Source organism: Nilaparvata lugens, chromosome 14 (genome assembly GCF_014356525.2).
Source record: "Nilaparvata lugens isolate BPH chromosome 14, ASM1435652v1, whole genome shotgun sequence".
NCBI classification, from domain to species: domain Eukaryota; kingdom Metazoa; phylum Arthropoda; class Insecta; order Hemiptera; family Delphacidae; genus Nilaparvata; species Nilaparvata lugens.
In genome coordinates, this window is record NC_052517.1 from 8,290,178 (window position 1) to 8,316,114 (window position 25,937).

Genomic DNA, 25,937 nt, shown 5'->3' on the forward strand with positions numbered 1-25,937 from the left:
ATATAAATATAAACAACTGCAACAATGATTTGGAGATGATTCAGAATAAATTATCGATGTATTTTTATTCTTAAAAGTAAATGTAGCACCTCTTTGTCCTCTTCACATTGTATTCTCATCTTACATAATAAAATAGCTATTCACCTACTTACTGTTATACTAACTTTTCTACCATATATGCTGCTATTTGGTTGATTTCTAACTCAACAGCAAGTGGTCCTGGATGAAGTAATGATTATTGCAGTTTTATCGGTCTATGGAGCACTTGTGAGATGTTTTGAAAAACTTGTTGCTTATATCTCAAAATTTCATCCAATTTGTGCTTCATTGAACCTCACACTCAACTTTTTCTGTAAAATATCATAAATAATAGTAGCCTATTATAATAATATTGCTGCCATTGATTGTGAATGTGAATATTGCAGATGGCGACTGTTACTGTTAAAAAGGAGGAGGAGGAGGAGGATAGCAGCCAGCAACCAGCTGCAGTGGAAGATGATTGCAGCCAACAACATTATCTAATCCCTGGCTACAACATGATTTTCATAAAGGAGGAGTCATATGGTGAGATTCATTCTATCACTTCTCAAATCGTTGTTAATCAGGGTCCACACACTTTGCTTGTGTGATTAGATAGTGTGTCTGTTTTTTTGGAGAATGATTATTCATATTTGTAAATGGATAATCAGTGTATAGTGAGGTCCACGTTATAATGGCAGTATTTGATTAGCAATGGTATTGCTATCCTTGTTTATCATTCAACAAAGCAGATAACGCTATTTCTTCTCGCTTTGCTCTGTTGCCAGATCATCTCTAATTAATTAACGAAATATTTCATCTTAATTGACCGAGTGAAGTGAGGTCTAAGGATTCAAGTCGACGGTTTTGCATGTCTCTTTATGTTTTTATGTTTATATGTCCCACATTTACAGCAAAACGGCGTAACGGGGTAATAATATTCTCATGAAATTTGACAGGTAGGTATGTTTCTTTTTAAATTGCGCGTCGACTTATATACAAGGTTTTTGGAAACTTTGCATTTTAAGGTTAATATGAAAGGAAAATGAGCCTCCTTCATACGTCAATATTAGATTTAAAATCAGACTATAGAATTATTTATCACTAGCTGGCCCGGCGAACTTCGTACCGCCAAATAGTTAATGCATCTCATGACAAACTTAAGCTGGATGCACACCTGAAGAGGCACGAGGCGGTATTGTGCATCCAGGTGTTTCTTTCTTATTGGTTTGAATGGAAGAACTCACACACACTGAATTGGGTATGGTGTGGAACGGTGTGATAAGGCAATCTCCATAAGATCAACACTTAGTATCACTAAGCTGCGCCTCCTCAGGTGTGCATAACCTTAGCTTAATCTGATGCACTATATTTTTATGAAAATTATCCAACAATCAGTATTATACATTTATATCTCAATATGGACTTCCTATGTGCTTAGTTGTGCAGCAGTTTGTATTTTTAGATATAGTTGAATGCAGCTTGCTGGGAAATTTAATGGTATATCTCCTTGCTGCTGATTTTTCCGTCCATATTCTAAATTTACAGTATTTCGAGCTCTACGACCCAAGTTTTGACATCGTTCGTACCGTGGCATTATTATTAGAAGAATTGAAATTTCGTGAATCGATAGAAAGAAAATAGAAATACAAATCTACCGACGGCTGTTGGATGACGCAATGATTATAACAGCTGATTTTAATTTCTGTGTGTGGCCAGCTCATAAATCTTCTCCCACAAGGATTACATGTAATCTTTGAAGGACCGTAGGAAAGAGTCCTGAAGTCGGATCATAAATTTGATAGGTCACAAACCATCTCCTGAACATAACAAACACAACTAAAAAAAATCATCAAATTCGGTGCACACATAAAAAATGTATTATAACAGCTGTGCTTTCAGTGAATTAGTCTGTGTTTTATTTCTGGTTCAAAATTTTTCTTAATAACTCAATATTTTCAAGTTCTGAGAGTTTATTGAATGTAATCCTTCTATTATATTCGGTTTTCAATCAAATCAAATTCAAAATTTCTAGTTTATTTACTTCTGTACTGAAAAGTGGACTCGAATCAATTCAAGTGGATAGCATAACCCATCATTTTTATCCATTCATAACTCTACCTTCATTGCATTATCATTCATCCCATCATCATCATCATCATCATCATCACCTAGGCTTAAAATACTTCTAGAAAGTCGCCTTTGTAAAATAATAAAACAAGAATAAAAAATAAATAAATTGAATGTTAAAATTTGAGGCTCGATTTTTATTTATATAGATTATAAATCAGCTGTCGAGTGGATTATAAATTGCATGCAATCCAATATCTCGATGTAACTTATTGAAAACACAGCTATTGTGTGGACTATCAATTGCATGCAGTGAGGCATGCAATTGAAAACTTGAAGTAGCATAGTATTTTCTCTTAACTTTTCTCTGCTTCCAACTCGGTAAGCTTTTGATGATAGTAGCATAGCTGTTTACATCAAATTATTAGCATTACCGATACAACCCAAACAGCCATTAGTCGTTTATAAAACGATATCTCGCCGACACAACAGAATTTACTCTGATAGAAAGTATTAGAGGAGACTCTGGTTTATAACTGCGTGAGGTCTACAGTTCACAGAACTACTATTTATGAAAACTCATGAAATTATTGAAAAATAGAATTTCTTGCTTAATAAAATCTAACTGATTATTCAAACGAGAATGAACAGTTAATATTACATCAATAAACCTGTATCAGTACCGTCTGTAGAAGGCATTGACAAGACTGAGGATCGGCGACATTGTTCTCCTATCTTTCTCCACTGCCATTATAACGTGGACCTCGCTATAGGAATGATGCTCACGAAAATTTCGATATGTCAGATTTCTAAATCAGCCTACTAATTAATTACATATTTGTATGATTTACTAATATCTTCAAATGTGGATATCTTTAAAACTGTCTGAGATTTCTATGTTTTGATTTCGCCTTTCATTTCGTCTAAAAATTCTGTATCAAAAGCATATTTATATCATATAATCACCTTCTTCCATTCATCAAAATGAAGTTGGATTCAAAATGTCTGATCCAAGATGGTAGACTAAAATTGTAAGGTGACATAAAAGTAGTCTTTTTTAATCCCCAAATCGATTACTGTTGAATTATCCTTGTGAAAATAATATTAATAATGTTCACCGCCCTGTATACAGAGCACATTACATAGTAAATCTGCTTCAAACCTTAAAGGAACTTGTTTTTCGGGACCAAGTTTTGCGTATTTCATCACATATCTTAAAATTACTGTAGCTAAGGGTCTGGAAAGGGTTTAATTGAATTTTTCAGGTTATTTTACATAAAGTACGCTAAATTTTACCTCTGAATTAACAGCCAACAAATACCAGTAGGGCTTCGTTTTGGCAGGGGAACTGAAATTCAGAAGAAATCTTTCACTCTGGATAACTTGGAAACTAAGCATTTTCGGACCTATGTTAATTAGAACTTTTTTCTTCTTTTGATGAGAGGAATCATGCCCTGACTCATGGGCACCTTTTTTCAGAACACTCTGTATACAGGGCGGTGAACATTATTAATATTTTCACAAGAATAATTCGACAGTAATCGAATTGGGGATTAAAAAAGACTACTTTTATGTCACCTCACAATTTTGGTCTACCATCTTGGATCAGACATTTTGAATCCAACTTCATTTTGATGAATGGAAGGTGGTTATATGATATAAATATGCTTTTGATACAGAATTTTTAGACGAAATGTATGGCGAATTCAAAACATGGAAATCTCGGACAGTTTTAAAGATATTCACATTTGAAGATATTAGTAAATCAAACAAATATGTAATTAATTAGTAGGCTTATTTAGAAATCTGATATATCGAAATTTTCTTTGAGCATCATTCCTATAGTGAGGTCCACGTTATAATGGCAGTGGAGAAAGATAGGAGAACAGCGTCGCCGATCCTCAGTCTTGTCAATGCCTTCTATAGACGGTCGTTGATACAGGTTTATTGATGTAATATTAACTGTTCATTCTCGTTTAAATAATCAGTTATATTCTATTAAGCAAGAAATTATATTTTTCAATAATTTCATGAGTTTTCATAACTAGTAGTTCTGTGAACAGTAGACCTCGCGCAGTTATAAACCACAGTCTCCTCTAATACAGAGTAAATTCTATTAGAGTAAATCAGAGTAAATTCTGTCCTGTCCTGTCGTGTCGGCGAGATATCGGTGTATAAATGACTAATGGCTAAATATAATACGACTGTAATAGAATTGGACTCAACACGAGCTTTATTCGACATTAAATATGTGTCTTAGTAACAGAGATAACAGATTATAAATATTACAGCTGTTTTATCATCACAATCTTCCCCCCTTAATATCAATCGGCACTCGTGGGGTATGGGGCGAGCTGGCGAAGTGAGACTGTCGATTCTCTGCCGTCGTTGTGGCGAACAAACGCATATTCAGGGTTACTCTCGATTAATTCAACTTTTTCAACTTGCGATTCTTGTTTTGAGTTTTTTGTCATCTTCTTCAACCATACTGGTCCAGGTGTCAATAGCCAGGTTGGTAATGGTTTTCCATTACTTGAGTTTCTTGCATGTAAAACATCCGCTCATGTGGTGTGCAGTTGGTGCTTGTGCATAATAGGGAACGAATAGAGTTAAGGGCATCGGGGAGAACTTGTTCCCAGTGACTGTTGTTCAAACCTCTCGATTTTAGGGCTAGCATCACACTTTTCCATATAACTCCATTGTACCGTTCGACTTGCCCATTACCGGCTGGATTATAGGGCGATGTTCTGCTGCTGGCAATTCCTTTTGATAGTAGGAAATTTTTCAAAGCTGATGACATAAACGATGTTCCTCTATCGGAATGTATGTAAGACGGAACACCAAAAAGAGAGAATAGTGATGTAAGGTGTTTTATTACTGTATTAGTAGTCATGTCAGGACAGGGGAAGGCAAATGGGAATCTGGAATATTCGTCTATAAGAACTAAAATATACTTGTTCCTTGAACTTGATTGTAGTGGGCCTTTGAAATCCATATTAAGACGTTCAAATGGTCGAGTTGCTTTGATAAGGCGGCCAGTTCCTTTGGCATAGCGTGGTTTCATTTCAGAACATGTAATACATTTGGAACATACTTCTTTTACATCATCTATTGAATATGGTAAGTTCTTTGTTTTGGTCCAATGATGGAGTCGAGTAACTCCTGGATGACACAGGTCCTCATGAATTTTTATCAGTTTCTTTATATCTGTATGGCATCCAACAGTGGCACAGACTCTTGATAGTGTATCTGCTGGTATATTCTCTTTTCCAACTCTATAAATTATATTGAACTTATATTCTGACAATTCAAGGCGCCATCGTTGGATTTTGTCATTCTTAATCTTGCTGGTTTGTTTATTACTAAACATGAATGAAACTGATTTCTGGTCTGTGATAAGTGTAAATTCTCGTCCAAGTAAGTAATGTCGCCATTTCCTGATTGATTCCACAATGGCATAAGCTTCTTTTTCCACTGCAGAGTGCCTAGGTTCAGATGTGGAAAGAGTTCTTGAGAAAAACGCCACTGGTCTCTCATTCTGTGTTAATACTGCTCCAATAGCGTAATCTGAGGCATCAGTTTCCAAAGTGAACGGGACTTTTTCATCAATGTGCACTAGAACTGCAGATCCTATTTCTTTCTTTAATGATTCAAATATATTTCTGCATTCTTCATTCAACGGGAAGTGAGCATTATGCACAAGTGGATGGATCTTTTTTGAAAATTCTTTTATCCATTTGGAGTAGTGTGCAAGCATTCCAAGGACACGCTTCAATTCTTTCTGATTTTTTGGAGCTGGTAAGTCAAGGAGTGGTTTCAATCGATCTGGATCGGGCTTAATCATACCCTGACCAATTTCGAATCCCAGAAAGGTTAAATTCTCCATAGATATTTTACACTTTTCTTCATTAATCATGAGGCCATATTTTTCTGTTGCTCTCCAGAAATTTTCTAAATTTTCATCATGTTCTTCTTGGGTCCTTCCGCCGCATACAATAATATCATCTAAATAGGCATAACATGATGTCAAATTTTCTTGTTCTATGATTTGATCAATCACTTTCTGGAAAGCAGCTACTCCATTCGTGACTCCGAACGGAATTCTTTTGAATTGATACAGTTTGTGTCCAACTTCAAATGCGGTGAAATGCCTTTCCTCAGGCAAGATTGGTATCTGGTGATAGGCAGATTTCAGGTCAATAGATGAGAATATTCTATATTGCGCTACCTTATTGACTAATTCTTCCATTAGTGGTAGTGGATAGGCATCCAAATTCGTGAATTTGTTGATGCTCTGTGAATAGTCAATCACCATACGTTTCTTTTGGTTCTCTCTTGAAGTAACAAATGCTTGAGCTCTCCAAGAAGAATGACTATTTTCTATAATATCAGCATCTTTAAGCCGTTTGACTTCATTCATCATAAACAAGTAATCCTCTTCTGAATGTCGTCTCGATTTAGTTATTATAGGCCGACAGTCCGGTTGAAGATCACGAAACAATGAGACAGGTTCTACTGTAGCTTGGGCTAGAGCACACTTTTTAATTTCATAAGTAGGCCTTCTTGCGTCATTGTCTTCATTCAGTTGTAGTGCTACTTTAGATCCACCGAAATCAAAAGTGATGGATGAAAAGTTCTTTAGAAAATCGTGTCCCAAAATTACACTAGCGCAACATTTGTTCAATACGATCAAAGGAAAATCATTATATTCTTTGTTCTGGAAATATATTTCACTCAAAGCGCACTCAGTTGTTTTAGTGTTGCAGGCACTTGAAGCAAATGTAATCAAATTGGAATATGGCATAGTTTTCATTATCGATTGTACTACTAGTTTCTTATCTATAAAACTTGCTGTGCTCCCAGTGTCTAATAGTGCCAATGTATCTATTCCATTAACACGTATAGGAACAAGACATTTTGAGAGGTCAGTGCTGGTATTTGCTGCTGAAATTACTGTGGCAGATACCATTTGGTTTTTTTTATCGTTTCGTGCTCTGCATACTTTTGAAAAATGGCCTATTCGATTACAAGTTAGGCATGGTTGTCCTTTTGCTGGGCATTGGCTATTATCAGTATGATTATTATAGCCACAAAATCTGCATTGAATCTTCTTTTGGTAAGAATTACGGACTAAAGTCGTTTTCTCGTTTTTCTTTTCGGACCCATTTATTTTATATTTAATGTCGAATAAATTGTAATAGAATTGGACTCAACACGAGCTTTATTCGACATTAAATATGTGTCTTAGTAACAGAGATAACAGATTATAAATATTACAGCTGTTCATTCTTGTTTAAATAATCAGTTATATTTTATTAAGCAAGAAATTCTATTTTTCAATAATTTCATGAGTTTTCATAACTAGTAGTTCTGTGAACAGTAGACCTCGCGCAGTTATAAACCACAGTCTCCTCTAATACAGAGTTAATTCTATTAGAGTAAATCAGAGTAAATTCTGTCCTGTCCTGTCGTGTCGGCGAGATATCGGTGTATAAATGACTAATGGCTAAATATAATACGACTAAATCATACAAATAATATGTAATTGATTAGTAGGCTGATTTAGAAATCTGACATATCAAAATTTTCTGTTCAAAGTGTTGAATATGTGGTGATGTTTCAGATCTTCAATCTACTAATTTAATTTTGGATGAATTTTCCTTTATATAATTTTTTTAGTGAAATTTTGTAGGCCTATCAGAATCATGTATGACCTTCGCATTTGGAAAAATGTGGTTGAATTCAAGTTTGTTGCCCCAAAGAAACCTACTGTTAAATAATTTTCTTTGTAGAGAAATATGAAGCTGTTTCCATGATTCTCACCTACCATGTATCTATTTCTATAATCTACCAGTTATATTATTGATGATTGCAGATGAGCAAGAGGCTGAAGGAAGTTCAGTGAACAGTGAACCAGAGATGTGGCCTTCAAACTGCAGCACATCTGGCCGAGACTATGCAACAGAAGTGGGTGGACTGAATGAGCATTCAATCTCTCCAGTGGAAAAGTGCACTGAGTCATCTGTGACTGGCAAAAAGACCAAGCTCTACAGCTGTGCTCACTGCAGCTATGAAACACCAAATTTTGCTAATTTGAAGAGACACATTCGGAAACACACTGCAGAAAAACCTTTCAGCTGTGAGTTATGTGACTTCAAAAGTTCTCAGTTAGTTCATTTGAAGAGGCATGTGATAACACATACTGGAGAAAAACCTTTCAGCTGCGAGTTTTGTGACTTCAAAAGTACTCAGTCAGTTCATTTGAAAAGTCATATGAGAACACACACTGGAGAAAAACCTTTCAGCTGTGAGTTTTGTGACTTCAAAAGTGGTTATTCAAGTAATTTGAAGAGTCATATGAGAAGACATACTGAAGAAAAACCTTTCAGCTGCGAGTTTTGTGACTTCAAAAGTGGTTATTCAAGTAATTTGAAGAGTCATATGAGAAGACATACTGAAGAAAAACCTTTCAGCTGCGAGTTTTGTGACTTCAAAAGTGGTTATTCAAGTACTTTGAAGAGTCATATGAGTACACATACTGGAGAAAAACCTTACAGCTGCGAGTTTTGTGACTTCAAAAGTGGTTATTCAGGTCATTTGAAGAGTCATATGAGAACACATACTGAAGAAAAACCTTTCAGCTGCGAGTTTTGTGACTTCAAAAGTGCTAGGCTAGATTCTTTGAAAAGACATACTAGAACACACACTGGAGAAAAACCTTTCAGCTGCGAGTTTTGTGACTTCAAAAGTTCTCAGTTAGGTAATTTGAAGAGTCATATGAGAACACATACTGGAGAAACAACTACTAGCTAAACATGTTGTAACCACATGTGTAGGCATATCGTCCAGACAATGAATGCTCAGAAAAAGGTATAGAGAAAGGTATTCTTGAGAAATAAGCTAATATAATTAGCAAAAATAAAACATCAAATATAACAAGACAACATACATGAGTAGACCTCCTCCATACTGCATAATGATATACAAATATACAAATTAATGAAAAATAAGGCAACATTCAAAAACGATACATGGCCTTAAATACAATCAGATTCATGAAGTTCTAATCTGCATATCTCGACTCCAAATACAAGACATTTCAAACCGGGTTAGTTCATAGAACATCAACATCACTTTGGCCCATAGCCATGCCTTTCATTTGCTTCAAGAATTTGTTTTTATTAATTAATCTCCTGATATCTATTGGGAAACTATTGTGTACCCAAGTAACTGAAATAATTTTTGAAAATATTTTACTGATTTTTTAGGTTTGGAAAAAATTGAAACTCTCCATCTATTATTATAAATCGAGTTTTCTGTACTCTTATTTCCACTTTTTTCATAGAATAATCACAGAACCCTGAATACAAAACTATATTGAACCAGTAAGACATTGTTTTAGTTGATGAGGAATATTCGTTGGCTGATATTTTGAATAACATGGAATGAAACAAATTTTTTATACATTTTTTTAGTATAGTGATATGAAGTTTGTAATAATTTTAGCATACAAACATAAATTTCTTATATTGATCATATTGTCTGGTTGAGGTATTGAATTTACTTGGTTTAACTGTATACGCTTCCTCATCTGAGCTTAGACCTTCTAACCTATTCCAAATGTACGTTTTTTAAATGCTGCTTTTTTAAAGATGCTTCCAATGTTATTTAAATGGAGTTACTTTTACGCTCTAGGGAGTTTTCCTGTTTTTTTCTACCGAGAGTGTAAAAGTGACACTTTAGTATTATGTTCCAGGGAGTAAAGTAAGTACTTTAAACAGGAGGTGGAGGAAAAGTGGTTTTGCATATTTCAAATCAATTTTACCAACGTTTTAATGGTTGCACCCCAGCATGTTATGCCATATTGCAAATGTTAGTCGAAATTGAAAGGTCGTACTAAAATGTATATACTTAGTTATCCCAACATTTATTTTCATATAATTTTTATTACACCAATCACTCAGCATCCCAAGGTCTGCAACCACTCAATAGTAAATATCCTGTGGATTTTGACCAGTATAAAAAATTGCTATGTCATCGGCAAATAATGCAGAAACATCACTATTGGAATTCTGGACTAATGAATCATTGATAAATATCAAAAACAAGGTTGCCGAAAGTATTGTCCCCTGGGGTACCCCCATTTTTACCATTACCGGTTCACTAAGATGGTCACCAATGCGAGCATCTTGCTTCCTACCCATTAAAAATCTGGTGTGGTGCACTCACACAAGTTTCCTTGCTGTTATGAAAATTGATCACCTGACGCTAGTGTTCATGCGCATCTCAAGTCTACTATTCAAAGATCTGAGACAACTGGTGACAGGACAATAACGTTGGAGACACAGGTCTGCTATCTCTTCATAGTGAATGATTTAATAGAATCAACAGTTGCCAACCGTTTGCAATTGAATAATCACATTTTCTCGAATTTCAAATTCAATCAAATTCTTGATTTATCCAAAGCTTTTGATTGTGTGAACCATAGAATATTATTGGAAATACTTAAAACTGTAGGTGTGAATGGTATAGAACTAAAATGGTTTGAATCATATCTCATAGGTAGAAACCAGTGTGTTGAGCTTACCAAGGTGGATGGGAATGAAATAGTAAAAATTAAATCTCAAAAACTGGAGGTCCAGGCTGGAGTACCTCAAGGCTCAATTCTGGGTCCCTTACTGTTTCTGTTGTATGTGAACCATTACCAAAAGAGTTAAAAGATCACAGAGCTCTGTTGTTTGCTGATGACACGTCGCTTATCTTTAACAATTATTTATTAGATAGTCTAGAAATAAATGCTTTTACTGGAGTACAGTCGATTGTCCAATTCTTGAAGCAAAGGCAATTAACAATAAATAGTAAGAAATGTCAATTCCTACAATTCAAAAGTAAATATAATTCAGTAGAGGATAGAGAAATAAATGTGTTTGTAGAGGAAAATGAATTAGACCAAGAAGAGAAAGTAGCATTCTTGGGAATTTTATTGGATAGGAAATTAACATGGCATCCTTACATTGAGAGGATATGTAATAAGATATCATCTGGAGTATTTGTCCTGCGGCAGCTTGCTAGGCTGAATGATAAAAACTACTGTTAACTGCTTACCATGGACTTATACTATCTCATATTAGGTATGCTATTTTAGTATGGGGTAATTCATCTCAACAAAATATGGACAGGGTGTTTAAGATTCAAAAGAAGGCACTCAGATGTATAGAGAAATGAATAGGTTAGACTCTTGTAGGCCTTTATTTAAAAAGCTTGGTCTATTAACTGTGCCATCTTTGTATGTATATGAAGTTGTAATGCATGTGAAAACGAGTGGTGTGATCCAGAATTCAGATGTTCATGAGTATAATACGCGAAACAGAGCAGATTATCATATAATGTGTCACAATAGTAGGTTATTTGAACAAAAACCAGATTATATTGGTAGGAAATTTTATAACAAGCTACCTCAAATCAAATCAAATCAAATCTTTATTTGTCCCAAAAACATAATTACAATGACAAAAATGGTTATAAATGAAAAAAGTAAAATACAATATAAAATGAAAAAGAAAAATACCATTAATAGGATTATACATAACTATATTAAAAACGGGAAGTCCCTGCAAGGTTCGAGGAACCTGAGCGCAGAGGCCGAGTGTTCAATGCTTAACAGTATATGAAAATAATAATGGGATATTATTAAGAAATAGGGAAAAGAAAAAGTGAGTAAGGAAGGGAAGAGAAAGAGCAGAGTGAAGGTATAGGGGAGAGTAAAGAATAGTTGAAGATTACATAAAAAACATGAGAAGTCTTTATACTAAGCTATGAGGAAATTACATTGCCAAAATACATTGTTCGAGATTATCCATGTATGAATTTCAATTAGCAGTTTTCTATTCAATTTACTAGTGATAAAATGGTTAGGAATAACATTGATGAGCTTTGATACCTGATATAAAATTGTTTTCTACAAATTGATAAAATAGTATCTGTAATTTGAAAGGTAATAGATGAGGGACGGAGGTTATATGGTGAAACACACAGGTTGAAAAGATTCATATGTTTATTTATGTAGATGATTAAATTTTTGATGTAAAGCTGCCTGACAGTTAAAACATCTAGCTCACTAAACAGGTACTCACTTGGATAGAGTCTGGGTTTTCCCAATATAGCTCTTATAATGTGTTTTTGAATTACAAAAAGTTTCTCCAAGTGGTTTGAGTATGTTCCACCCCAAATTTTTATTCCATATTGCAGAAATGATTGAATGTAGGCAAAATATATGAGTCTTGAGATTTTTTTATTACTAACTTGGCTGATATTACGGAATTTACTTATCCAATGTCTGAGTTTGTTACATGTACTATTGATGTGAACATCCCAACGCAAATGTTGATCAATCATTACACCCAAATATTTAACACGATGTTCTATATTAAGCTTTGAGCATGTACAATTCATCCAATCAGACTCTTTGCAATTTACATTATGGATTTTAATGGAATCCAAACCTTGCGGCTGGCCTATAGAATTTGGAGAGAAAGACATGAAATTACTTTTTTTTATGTTCAATGTTAATATATGCTCATCAAACCAGGATTTTACTATTTTAAGTCCGGATTCTGCTGTTTTTTAGTATCCTCCCAATTCGTTTCACTGAATAACAATGAAGTGTCATCAGCAAAAGCAATTGAGACACCATTTTTTAATTCTAACTTGAGAAGATCATTAATGTAGATTAGGAAGAGAATCGGCGACAAGACTGTTCCTTGTGGAAGACCGTAATCAGTGAGTTGTTCAAGGCTGGTTTTACTATCAATTTTGAGCAATTGGAATCTATTTTTTAAATAGCTCTTAAATAATTCAAGGGCTATTCCTCGAATACCCAACTTTTCCATTTTTATCAGAAGTTTTGAGTGAGGAATAGTGTCAAAAGCTTTAGCAAGGTCTAAAATATGGCTATTGTTTTATTTTTGTTATTGAAATTTTCTGTGTTAGAAGAGATATTGCATCTACTGTACTTTTTTTAGACTGAAACCCAAATTGATTTTTGTGAATTATATTATGCTTTAGGAGATAGCTAACTAAACGGTATTTTATTAACTTCTCAATAATTTTGGAAAAAGTACTCAACAAGCTGATTGGACGATAATTTGATGGATTAGAAGCATCACCTGATTTATGTAGGGGTATGATATTGGCCAATTTTAAACTATCAGGGAAAAACCCCTCCGCAAAACATTGATTTATTATCACCTTCAATGGTTTTATAATATGTGGTGAAATAGTTTTTAAAATCCTATTGCTAATATTGTCAATTCCTGGAGCTGAGTTATTGTTTAGAGAGTTTATCGTAGCAGTAATTTCATTTTCATTGGTAGGTGTCAAGAAGAAAGAGTTGTAATGCTCCACACATGAGTCCTTGAAATGATTACATGTTGTTGCAATGGGATTATTTAACTTCAATTTCTCAGCATAAAGTTTTCCTACGCGAGCAAAATGTTGATTTAGTGTATCAGCTTCTATTTTGGGAATTTTTTTAGTATGTCTTCTACCTAACAATTCATTTAAAGTTTCCCAGATTTTCTTAGAGTTGTTTATATTCTGATTAATTTTATTCTTATAATACTCACATTTATTCTGTTTTATTAATTTATTAAGAAGATTTCTGTAATTTTTATACTCATTTCTTAAACGGTCATTGAAAGGCTGCTTTGAAAGTGTTTTAAACAATTTGTCCCGTTTTTTAATGGAATGTACAAGTCCACGCGTAATCCAAGGTTTAAGGGGTTTCAAATCTTGAAAAGTAATGATGATTTGAAGATTTTCAAAAAACAAATTAAAAAATATTTAGTTGATAGAGCTTTTTATAGTGTACAAGAATTCCTTTCAAACCTAAACTAGGTTGAACTACTTAGTGTTAGAATTATTATGTAATAACATGACTTGTCTTATACTCCATGACTGGAGTCTTTAGGACGTAATCTTAAAAAAAAAAAAAAAAAAAAAAAAAAAAGGTGAAAATGTTACTGTAGGCTACATTACTTGTAGAGATTTTCATGCCCAATCTATTCCACTTGAAATTTTTTGTTTAAATTGTATCTGAAGCCTGATAATTGAGAATCTAAAATCAAACTTTGCATAGATGAGGCGGAGCTCCTGAAATTCCTCTAATAACTGACATAACAATGTGACAAACTCGAAACGTAACTAGAGAGGCACATAAACATGCAGCAAGCAAATTACATACTTGAAATGAGCTCAGACGTCCCCTAGATATATGAGAACGGAGCCCCACACACTCTACACGTTTCCATGTGCGACCTGATAAATTTCAAACGGCTTTTTGCCGGCCGATAAGGAATTCTCGAGTTGAAACTCACAAGTGATGGAGTAGAAGAAGGTTTTTGAGGAATTTAATATGAGTAACAAAATGTCATAAAACAGAGCCGTCGACGACTGTTTGTTTTGCCCCTTTGAAGCAGAATGTTGCCGTAAACTGGGAGTACAAAGCGTGCCTGCTCTGTATGTGTGCACTTGGCGACCCCTAATGGAGCCAAATTATCACAAGCGGCGAGACTGAGTCTGATTGTAAATCCTTTTCATTCACTACGTTGAACCGTAGAGAAAACATAGCTTGTGCTATCTTTTCTCTTTGATTAAACTCAAACTTTAATAGTTTTGTTGAATGTTTTTTTTCACAGGTATTGGAAGTTTTTCAGATAATGTTTATTCATTCAACTTCCATCGGTACATCACCAATTTGAGATAAAAATAACATAGGAAAACAGATACCAGCAAAAATTAATATAAATAATTCACAATATTAGAAAATCACAGAAAAATAACATACAATAGCCTGTTTTTTTCATTTCCGATCATTGTATTGTTTGTGCTAACCCAACAAATAAATAAACTTAAATAATGTTTGGTTGGTCTCCATAGACAGGAATAAACAAAAAAAATATTTTAAAGTTTGAATTTAACAGTGTGAATGATTGGAAAGTTTTTACAAGCATATAGGCCTAATAAGTTTATATTTAATAGAATATAATTACTAAAAGCCCTATTTATAAATACTTTTGACACTTAATAATGACGTGTTTGACCGAAACTGGTTGTGTCTAAGAGAAAACATATAGTTATTTGTGCAACTAGTGCGCAAAATGACAGTTTGCTGCACCAAAAGAAACGTTTACACCCGAGCCATAGGCGAGGGCAGAATGGCTTCTTGAGTGCAGCAGAGGAACTTTGCGCACGTATTTCACATTCAATTTTTCCTACAGTTACCATTGTATATGAAAAGTTGGTAATTATGGGTAAAATGATGGCTGAAATCCATCAAATGTTTGTGTGTGTGATGCTGTTGTTAATAACAACCTTAATCCATTTAAAAATCAATAATTTAATTGAAGTTGAAAATTCTCAGCTGAAGTTCTCATTTTTATCCATTCAAGAATCAGAAAAAATACAGATAAAACAAAAAATTTGCATTCAAAATACATGCCAACAGCTGATTTGGATGGCTGAACTGACAAGCGCGTGACCTAGCGGGAAGAATCGTAACTAACTTTGTTTCATCCAGCTAAAACCTGTATTCAGATATTTAGACTACTTATGGTTAACTAAAATTACCGAAAAACACTATAAGTAAACTAAAAAATATTTATAAAATAACATAGACAACAGAAAATATTTTATTGTAGTATATTCTAATGTTATTTTATTAATTTTATTGACATGGATTTCGAACGGTAATTATTTAACCTGAAAATTCGAATTTCATAATGTGTGTTTGCTACATTTCTCATTGCTTGGAGTTAAAATAATTATTACTGTCAATAGAAAAGAAACATTATTTATTATTAAATGATGAGAAGTTATTATTTAATTATGATTTAGATGAACATTATTATTGTTTTGGATTTCTAGATTGGGATTTTGTCATAAATCAAATCAAATCAAATCAAATCAAATTTTATTTGCCATTTCAAATATAATACAAAACAATGATAAATGTCAAAACAAAGTTAAGCAAGATAGACAATCAAAGTATTCATATAAATAAAAACTTTGTTACACAAAATAACATAATAGGCGCTGCCTGCAAAACCAAGGGTTTGAGTGCTGGCAGCGAGTACCAAAAAATTCATAAAAAGTACAATACACAAGTGAAAGAGAAGAAAATTAATACAAATATGTATGACAATAAAAATGTACAGAATACTGATAATATGAGAAAAGTTGAAGTGTAATACAAATGGAGTAAGTTACTGCTATATTAAATTTTATGATTGGTTGCTGTTATAAGTCAATGTTGATATATATTGTGTTGGAAGGAATATATCTGAAATATAATTGAGAATTCATACAATTATTGATGAACTGTAGTTAGTGAAATGAGATGATGGTGATATTTAATATGTAGCCATACAGCTTTTGATGATTCTTATCTAACCACAGACATTGTTACCAACTTAATTTTTATTTTCCTGCACTGTCATGCTGCAAATCTGGAGTACACAAAGTAATACTTTGCGCACTAGAGCAGAAAAGTGATTCTTATTTATGTATTTACATACAAAAGCTCACAGAATAAATCCATGAAGAGCCTTATTGTCATCAACTATCTTAGTCTTTTTATTAATGTATATTATATTGGGTATGTATACTATTTCTAATTTCAACTAGAAATTAGGGTGCTTATATACTAGTAATTTGATGCAATTAAACTTTCAATTAGTTCTATTAAAATGAGGTTTATATTTATTGAAACACTTAATTCAACTTGGGAGAGAGTTTTTCATGGAATTTTTCTCTTGATATTTTGCTAGTCCTAATTGATGAAAAAAATCTGGTGTGGTGCACTCACACAACTTTCCTTGCCGTTATAAAAATTGATCACCTGAAGCTAGTGTTCATGCACATCTCAAGTCTACTATTCGAAGGTCTGAGCCAGCTGGTGACAGGACAATAATGCTGGATACACACGAGGTCTGCTATCTCTTCATAGTGAATGATTTAATAGTATCAACAATTTGCAATTGAATAATCACATTTTCTCAAATTTCAAGCTTATTTTCAATTTTAGGAGAAAATTTTACTGGACATTAATTAAAGAGATTTTCATGCTGAATCTTTTCCACTCAAAATGTTCCATTTGAATCATATCTGAGACCCGATAATTGGATATATAAAACCAAAATTTGCATGGATGGGGCGGAGCTCCTGAAATTTTCACAGATATGGAACTTGTGGCAGTTGATATAGCTTATCAATGACTATTTCAGGTATAAATTTGATAAAAATCGTTGGATCCATTTTCAAGAAAATTGTGAAAAACCCTGTTTTTGACAACATTTTTGCCATTTTAGCCGCCATCTTGAATTGCATTTGATCGAATTGTTCATGTCGGATCCTTAGTGTATGGAACTTAAGTTTCAAATTTCAAGTCATTCCGTTAATTGGGAGATGAGATATCGTGTACACAGATGCACATACACTCACACATACAGACCAATACCCAAAAACCACTTTTTTGGACTCAGGGGACCTTGACACGTAATTTAATTGACCTTAATTTTTTTGGGAAAGCAATACTTTCCTTACCTATGGTAATAGGGCAAGGAAAGTAAAAAATTGTTATTATTTTGGACACAAAAACACAATTTGAAAGTAGAAATGTTCCAATTCATGGTGTTTGTAGCTTTCGTTGTGACCAATAGATCTACAATATATTATTTTAGATTTGAAATGGAATGAAAGCTGAAACATAATTTTTATTCATTATATTGTTTTCAAGGGAAATACGGTACTCCTACTCTTGATTGTATAATGCTTGAGCACGAGGATACTTTTGACACAATGATTGATTGATTTGCTGTCTGAATTATAAACCTGAATGAATGACAGATGATATTATAATCAATGAATAACAGTCGAAGAGGGAATTGATCCCTTGAGCGTTCTGATTACTACTCTATTGATAACTTTGAAAGTTCCAAGATCCAGGTGAGATCTTATCAATTAGCTTTCTTGAATCAAGGGCACAGAAATTATTCCCTTGAAACACAGGTATTCTAAAAAGTTTTTTATTCTTCTTAAAACATAGTATAAAATATTTTCAATCAATTCATAAAATTCATTTAGCATGAGGCAACATAATATTAGCCGCGTACTTCAATATCTGACGATCTTGTTGCATTTAATTGTGTGAGCCTTTTGAAATGCCTGTCAGAAAACATTATTGACCGAGCGAAGTGAAGTCTAAGATTCAAGTCGACGGTTTTGCATTTCTCTTAAAGTTTAAATGTTTATATGTTGCAAATTTTCGGCGAAACGCGGTAATAGATTTTCATGAAATTTGACAGGTATGTTCATTTTTTAATTGCACGTCGATGTATATACAAGGTTTTTGGAAATTTTGCATTTCAAGGTTAATAAAAAAGGAAAAAAGAGCCTCCTTCTTATGCCAATATTGGAGTAAAAATAAGACTATAGAATTATTCATAATAAATCAGCTGACAAGTGATTACACAGATTTGTGGAGAAGCCAGTCTATTGCTGTATTTCCATAAGGTCTAATGGAGTCTAGATATATGTCTTCATTAGCTTGAGTTTGGAAAAGCTTCTTATAAAATTTTACTATTCACATTGAATTTATTATTTATTCACATTTAAAAATTTTCTGTTCCTTAAAATTTGCCGCCCTCAAAAATCTGCCGCCCGGTCCGCCCACCCCTGGGGCCGGGCCTGATGCTCACTGTACATGCTCATCCGTTCACTGGTTCACGAAAACAAACTTACAGAGCTATTTTTCCAAGTTGCAGGTAACAAACTGCTCCAGCAGCTTCTCTTTGTCTCAGAAACAGGGCAACGGCCAGCAACAGTCACAGTTATAACATAGTTATTCAAAAGTATTCTTTGAGTATCTATAGTGAGGTCCACGTTATAATGGTAGTGTACGATTTGCAATGGTGTTGCTATCCTTGTCTATCGTTCAACAAATGTGGAAGAGTTAGGGGTTAGTTTTTATTTAGGTAATATTTGATAATGTTTTATTAGGATACGTTAGGTTTTTGCTTTAGAATTGCAATATGCTAGAAGGTGCTAGGGTCTAGGTAGAGTTTTGTTTTTTGATGTTTCAAAAGTGAAAGGATAGGTTAGGGGGTTAGGATTTTGCTTTGAACCACATGTTTGTGAACATGTTCATGAAATGAACCACATGTTTGTGAACATGTTCTTGAAATGAACCACATGTTTATGTTTTGTTCTGAAGATGACAAATAAATCTAAAGTATTAAATGTGAAAGGGTTGGAGGTTAGGTTTTATTTAGGTTATATTTAATAATGTGTATTAGGATAGGTTAGGTTTTTGCTTTGAAATTGCAATATGCTAGAAGGGGCTAGGGTGCAGTTAGAGTTTTGTTTTTTGATGTTTCAAATGTGAAAGGATAGGTTAGGGGGTTAGGATTTTGCTTTGAAATCTAAATTATTGAATGTGAAGGGGTTAGGAGTTAGTGGTTAGGTTTTTTTGGATTATATCATTGGATAATAATATCTTCATCAAATAGAATGACGATTGGCTCCAGTTACAGTGCTCTGTAACCATCATCACAAAGAACGTTACATTCAAAGATCTGACTGAATGGAACGGGAAAAACCCGTTGCTAACGCATGCGTGATACGGTGCTGTCTGAGACAGAGAGTGGTTTGTAACTGCTCCAACGAATGTGTTACTCAAACAGTTAATACGCTTGCGCAGTAGAGAGGTGCAGTTCTACACAAAGACCTTAAAGAGATATTAAGGTCTTTGGTTCTACATCTTTGGTTCTTTGCATCTTTAAGGTCTTTGGTTCTACAGTGAGCCTCGCCTGATGCATTGGTTACAAGGAGGATCGTGGAGATGAAAGAATAGGCTATCCCTTTGCACAGGGTAGGTAAACTATCCTCTTCCCTTTGCAGAAAGTAGAACTATGCTCTTCTCCAAAGACCTTAAAGAGATAGAGATTGCATCTTTAAGGTCTTTGCTCTTCTATGTGCTCTTTGGTACACTCTGACGCCACTTTTTTCCCGCGCTAGCCATCTTGGATTGACCATAATTCAAATTATGTCGTTCAAATTTATGCATTTTCTCATCATTACTTACAAATAAATGACTATTATCAATGGCTCTAGTTGAAAATATGTGATTGGACAAAACTGATAATATCAATGCTTTTATTTATTTTTATATACTTATAAAATTCGAATATCACCGACTTCTCACTGATCATGATTTGTGGAAAACTACTGTAGGCTACTCTATGGATTGCAGTGATTGGAGTATAGCTTCTCTATAGGTGCTCACTAAGGAATATTATTCTCAGGATATTTTTTACTTCACGTTACAATAGATCTAAAGGATTCAGAATAGACCATAAGCATCAATATAGTGATGTTGACAAAAGCCAAATGATTTTTTCAATCTTTTTAATCATCTATTCTTTATTTTTTTATCCTTTTTTCACAATAATTAAGAACAGATTGGGAGAGAAACTAGTTGAATGCTTTGTAATGCTAATACCATTTATGTTTGAAGTATGATGTAGGATAAAAGAAAAAGGGAGACTCACCAAAACATAAAATATGTTTCCAACTGTGATGAGAATCTTTGAGTTTTATTAATGCTAGGATTTACCAAAGTTGGTCAAATAAAATCTGATAATGCTCAAAACATGCACTGGCTCACACTGGATTGGAGTAAATCACCCAAAGGTGATTTTGTTTTGTCAATGGGATTACAAACCCATGTTAATGTCCTCAATGGATTTGAACCCGGGCCTCTGAATCATAAAGCCAGCATCAATCGACTACAGCCACTCCATAAATCATGTTTAAAATCCAACATACTTCTGTGCAACTGTGCATTGTGTTATTCAATTGGGAACATAGGTGTAGTTTGTACTGTAATCTTGACTTAACTTGAATAATTCTTGACTCAAAATGATTGAACACATTTTGATTCTACATGGTATGGTATACATTCAAAATGTCTTAATATAAAATAAAAAAATACCACAATTATTGCAGATTCACAATGAAAAATATTTGGCTCCTATGAATTGATTCATTGAATATTTTGTCATTCTCAACAGGAGTTGTCAAATTTGATTTGAAGACTTCACTAAAAAAGGTTTTGCAGAATAAATGAGCTCCCATATAAAAAAATAAAAGTCTATTCAAAATACATTACAAATTGAGAATTCATTATAATCAAACAAGGCTTGGCCGAGCTATGATGTTGATACCTATATTTCAATTATACTTCTATAATAGCTCGGCCTTGGTTTGGGCATAGCCTACTTATTGCAAAGACAGACAGACAAATGACAAAGGCTCCACTTGGAACAAAGCTTTCAATTCTCAGTCAATTTCTGCTTATTCATCCCCTATGTGTATTATTTGTTTCATGTAATATCATATTATTACTATTAAATTATGTAAATAATATCTAACTATTAATATTATATGCTATAACTAGATACTGAAGCTATCTGTAATATGAGAATGGATTCAATGATTCTATGAATAGATTATTGGTATAGTGATTGATAAACTGAAAATGGAAATTTAGTAGAAATAATATGACTATGAATGATATAGTACCAATACTGTGACACTGAACTTAATATTTGTTAATGGGAATCCAACTACGAGAGGTTATCTCTTAAGTAAAGACCGTTGGGAAATTTCTTGCCATGAGGTTGGCTAACCTGTGTCGGCTGAATCCAGTCTCGTAATATACACACTGCATTGTTGTCTGCCATTTGTCGCGTTGTTCTATCTTTATTTACGTTTCAGTTTTAGCATTTAGAAATGAATGAGACAATTGATGTTGCCGCCGATTGTGAAATTTGTGGAGTGATACGTTTTTTAAACCATCAAAACGTTAAACCGGTCAAAATTCATAGGCAGTTGGTTACTGTGATTGGTGAAAATGTAATGAATGGGAGAAAAGTTCGAAAATGGTGTGAAAGGTTTAAAAATAAGAGAGTTAACATGCATGATGAAGAACGTTCTGGGAGGCCCTCAATAATCAACAAGGACTTGTTGAAATAGGTCGATGAAGAAATCAAAAACAATCGTCGCATGACAATATCTGAATTGACCTGTATTCTCCCTGGTGTTTCAAGAGCTGTTATTGGTCACATTGTGCATGACCATTTAGGCTTCAGAAAAGTTTGTGCGCATTGGGTGCTGTACACATTATTGGAATGTCACAAACAAATCCGAATGGGATCTGCTTTGGAATTCCTAATGTGCTACAAAGAAAATGGTGATGAATTCCCTAATTCAATAGTTATCGGCAATGAAACCTGGATTTCTAATTACATGCCAGAAAGAAAACGGCAGTCATGTGAATGGCATCATCCTCAGTCACCAACGAAACCAAAAAAGATCAAGTCACTGCCGTTTGGAAGGAAATTGATGGCCACGGTATTTCGAAATCGATTTGGCATTATATTGATTGACTTTATGCCACGCGGAATGACTGTAAATGCAGAATATTACTGTGAAACACTCTTCAAGTTACGGCGTGCCATTCAGAATCACCACTGCAGATGACTTACCAATGGCATCATATTGTTGCACGATAATGCTCGCCCACATGTGGCTGGTAAGACGCTCGATTTACTGAACAGATTTGGATGAGAAATTTTCAGTCACCCACCATACAGTCCAGATTTAGCACCTTCAGATTACCATTTGTTTGGCAAATTGGAAGAATTTTTGGGAGGTAAGCAATTCATGGGTGATGACGAACTTAAAGATGCTGTGAATCGATGACTAAATGAACTGGCGGCAGAAGAATATGACAAGGGTATATTAAAGCTGGTGAATCACTATGACAAATGTCTCAATTCATATGGCGACTATGTAGAGCACTAATGTAAGTTGTGTATTTCATTCTGTATCACTTTGAACATATTTTTTTAATAGATTTTTTACAACAAAACAGTCTTTACTTTAGAGATAACCCTCGTATATCAACTCTAGCTGATGACTTTGGCCATGCCTAAGAATTTTTTATTGTGTTACTTTTAAATTACTTGGATGGAACTTGTATTTAATTTGTATTGTATGCTTGAACTGGACAATAAAATGATTTATCTATCGATCTAAGTGTAAATAAAAGTCATCTATCTAGGCCTATCTATCCATCTATCTACAGGATAACCTTAACAAGAGTAAACAAATGAGTAAATTTATGAATTATTATCTGTGAAAAGTCACTCCTGGAGTCTTCTTTAAACTTCTGTTTGTACATCCAAATGCACAACAGGTTACCATTTTTATCAAAACTTTTATTTTTTTAATTAAAAATTAATTGAATGAACACTTCAGCACAGAATTCAATGCTATGACTGCAGTGCAAGTGCAATGTCTTGGTTAAACAGAGATGGCCGAAAAGATGCGCAGGCCAGAATGCGCGGAGACAGCCAAACTTTGTTTTGCCTACTCCACGATCCTCCTTGTTTGGTTAGATAGGAAGTTACCTTTCTGTATGTATTATTCTGTGGCCTGCTCCTGTATCGATCATTGTTGCTCGTTGGCTCATGTCATGCTCATGCTCAGTGCCTGTTATATGCAGTGAACTCTAAACTAACTGGAATGGACTAGCAACACAAAAAAAGTGAGGCAGCTGGTAAAGATAGGCAACCCGCATTGCTGTGGGATTCGTTCATTTTGTTACGCATTGGCTCTTATGGGAGAATGCATTGCACAGTCTCAATTTCTATTTTATTTCTATATTGTATGTCTTATTCCACGGAAGCGTTATTTTTCCTTTATTAAGCAGTTCATTGTTAACTTTTTGAGAGCAAAAATAATGAAATAGGTTGAATATTAATAAAGAAAAGAATTTTTTTATTTGTGACTGCAGTAGTTTTAGTATTGTCAACTTTTCACAATCATGGGAATAACTTTGGGCCAGATTTAAGAGAAGCGTATTATTTATTTATTTTTATTTATTCAACAGGACAAATATAAACTGTCATGAAATGATTGGGAATAAAAAACAGGCTCATAGTCCAATCTCATATTTTTCACAATAAAAGTAGGTAAATAAAATAAATTATGATGATTCAATAACACAGGATTACTAAATTATGTAATGATAGCAATTTACTAGGTATTCTGATAACATTTCAAATCAGTGTGGGAGTTTCAGAAATGATGCAAAGAAATCTATGAAGAAACATTATATCAATTGTATTATAATTATATGGAGTGGCCGTAGTCGAGTGGATCAGGTGCTGGCTTTATGATTCAGAATCCCGGGTTCAAATCCCGGCCCGGGCAAGATATTTATCTCGGGCCACTCCCGTGTTTCGGATGGACACGTTAAGCCGTCGGTCCCGGCTGCCTAAACAGCAGTCGTTAGGTCATGTCAGAGGCCCTGAAATTGATCAGCTGCGACCTGAAAACTCTGACACCAGACCTGAGCCAGCCAGGTCACTCGATATTATTATTATTATTATTATTATTATTATTATGACCATATGATAAGCAAACTGTAAAATATACTAAATATAATTATTTTATAATTATAAATCATATAAACAATAATACACATATAATTATACACATAAAATTATTTTATAATTGTAAATTGAATGATTATTAAATTTATTTGAAATGGGAAGATTTCAAAAATTAATTACAATTCAGCTGATAGCAATATCATATTTTTTCAAAATAAAAGTAGGTACCTAAAATGAATTATTATCTGTGAAAAGTCACTCCTGGAGTCTTCTTTAAACTTCTGTTTGTACATCCAAATGCACAACAGGTTACCATTTTTATCAAAACTTTTATTTTTTTAATTAAAAATTAATTGAATGAACACTTTAGCACAGAATTCAATGCTATGACTGCAGTGCAAGTGCAATGTCTTGGTTAAACAAAGATGGCCCAAAAGATGCGCAGGCCAGAATGCGCGGAGACAGCCAAACTTTGTTTTGCCTACTCCACGATCCTCCTTGTTTGGTTAGATAGGAAGTTACCTTTCTGTATGTATTATTCTGTGGCCTGCTCCTGTATCGATCATTGTTGCTCGTTGGCTCATGCTCATGCTCAGAGCTCAGTGCCTGTTATATGTGGAATGTGTGCACTGCTGTCTTCTATTTAATTTATTATAATTTGGTGGTTTTTTATATTCACCTAATACCAATTTGACTATAAAATTTGTAATTCTAGTACGAATATCAAAATGGAGTCAGAAGTAAGTAACCTATTTGAAAATTGTATAACCACTAAAAATCACAATAGTCTTACATAACCTAAAAACCAGTAGGGTCTATTTATTTCAATAATAGGTACATTACGGTATTAATTATTTATATAATATCTTATGATAAATGAAGCTAAAGCATTATTGATCGATTCTGACATAATTAATATTTACATACTAGGCTATTCAAAAAAGGTTAGAGCATGTAAGTAAAATAAAAACATGTTCATATCAGCACTTCTACTGGATTACATCAAAGCTTTCGACTGCTTGGGACATGACATAATAATTGGAAAAAACTAAAATTACTAGGGGCTGGTTTCCGAGCTTGGGATTCAGCTAAATTCTAGACTTTAACTGGCTTTAAACTCAGGAGTCAGAAAATTGGCTTTCCAAGTCAGAATATTAATGTAGTTGAGGAGCTGAATAGACTCTGGAGTTTAGAGATCATGTTAGACCCTGGAGTTTATAATTTCACTTTCTGAGTAAAGGGCTTATAAGTCCAGGACATGAATTAGATTCTCGCCTCTTTTCGAGTCAAGGATTTATCAAAAATTGTTAAGTCCAGAACTTAAAACAGTGT

General features: G+C 33.9%; 2 protein-coding genes across 5 annotated transcripts in view; both read left to right on the top strand.

Moving 5' to 3' along the window:
• LOC111043467 (gastrula zinc finger protein XlCGF8.2DB-like) overlaps window positions 1–25,937 on the top strand; it is a 138,967-nt gene that overhangs the window by 69,448 nt on the left and 43,582 nt on the right. Inside the window, exons 5-6 of one of the 3 annotated variants that reach the window (XM_022328429.2) lie at window positions 426–564; window positions 7,964–10,413. In XM_022328429.2, the coding sequence (XP_022184121.2) occupies window positions 426–564; window positions 7,964–8,901 (1,077 nt within the window). In that variant the 3' untranslated portion in view covers window positions 8,902–10,413. Of the gene's footprint in view, window positions 1–425; window positions 565–7,963; window positions 10,414–25,937 lie in introns of those variants that run through there. The other 2 variants (XM_039440706.1, XM_039440705.1) reach the window with 2 other exon arrangements.
• LOC111043466 (zinc finger protein 771-like) overlaps window positions 1–25,937 on the top strand; it is a 43,152-nt gene that overhangs the window by 5,969 nt on the left and 11,246 nt on the right. Inside the window, exon 1 of one of the 2 annotated variants that reach the window (XM_022328428.2) lies at window positions 25,188–25,345. The exons of the other annotated variant lie outside the window; for it this stretch is intronic. Within the exon in view, the coding sequence (XP_022184120.2) occupies window positions 25,334–25,345 (12 nt within the window). The 5' untranslated portion in view covers window positions 25,188–25,333. Of the gene's footprint in view, window positions 1–25,187; window positions 25,346–25,937 lie in introns of those variants that run through there. 2 annotated transcript variants of the gene reach the window in all.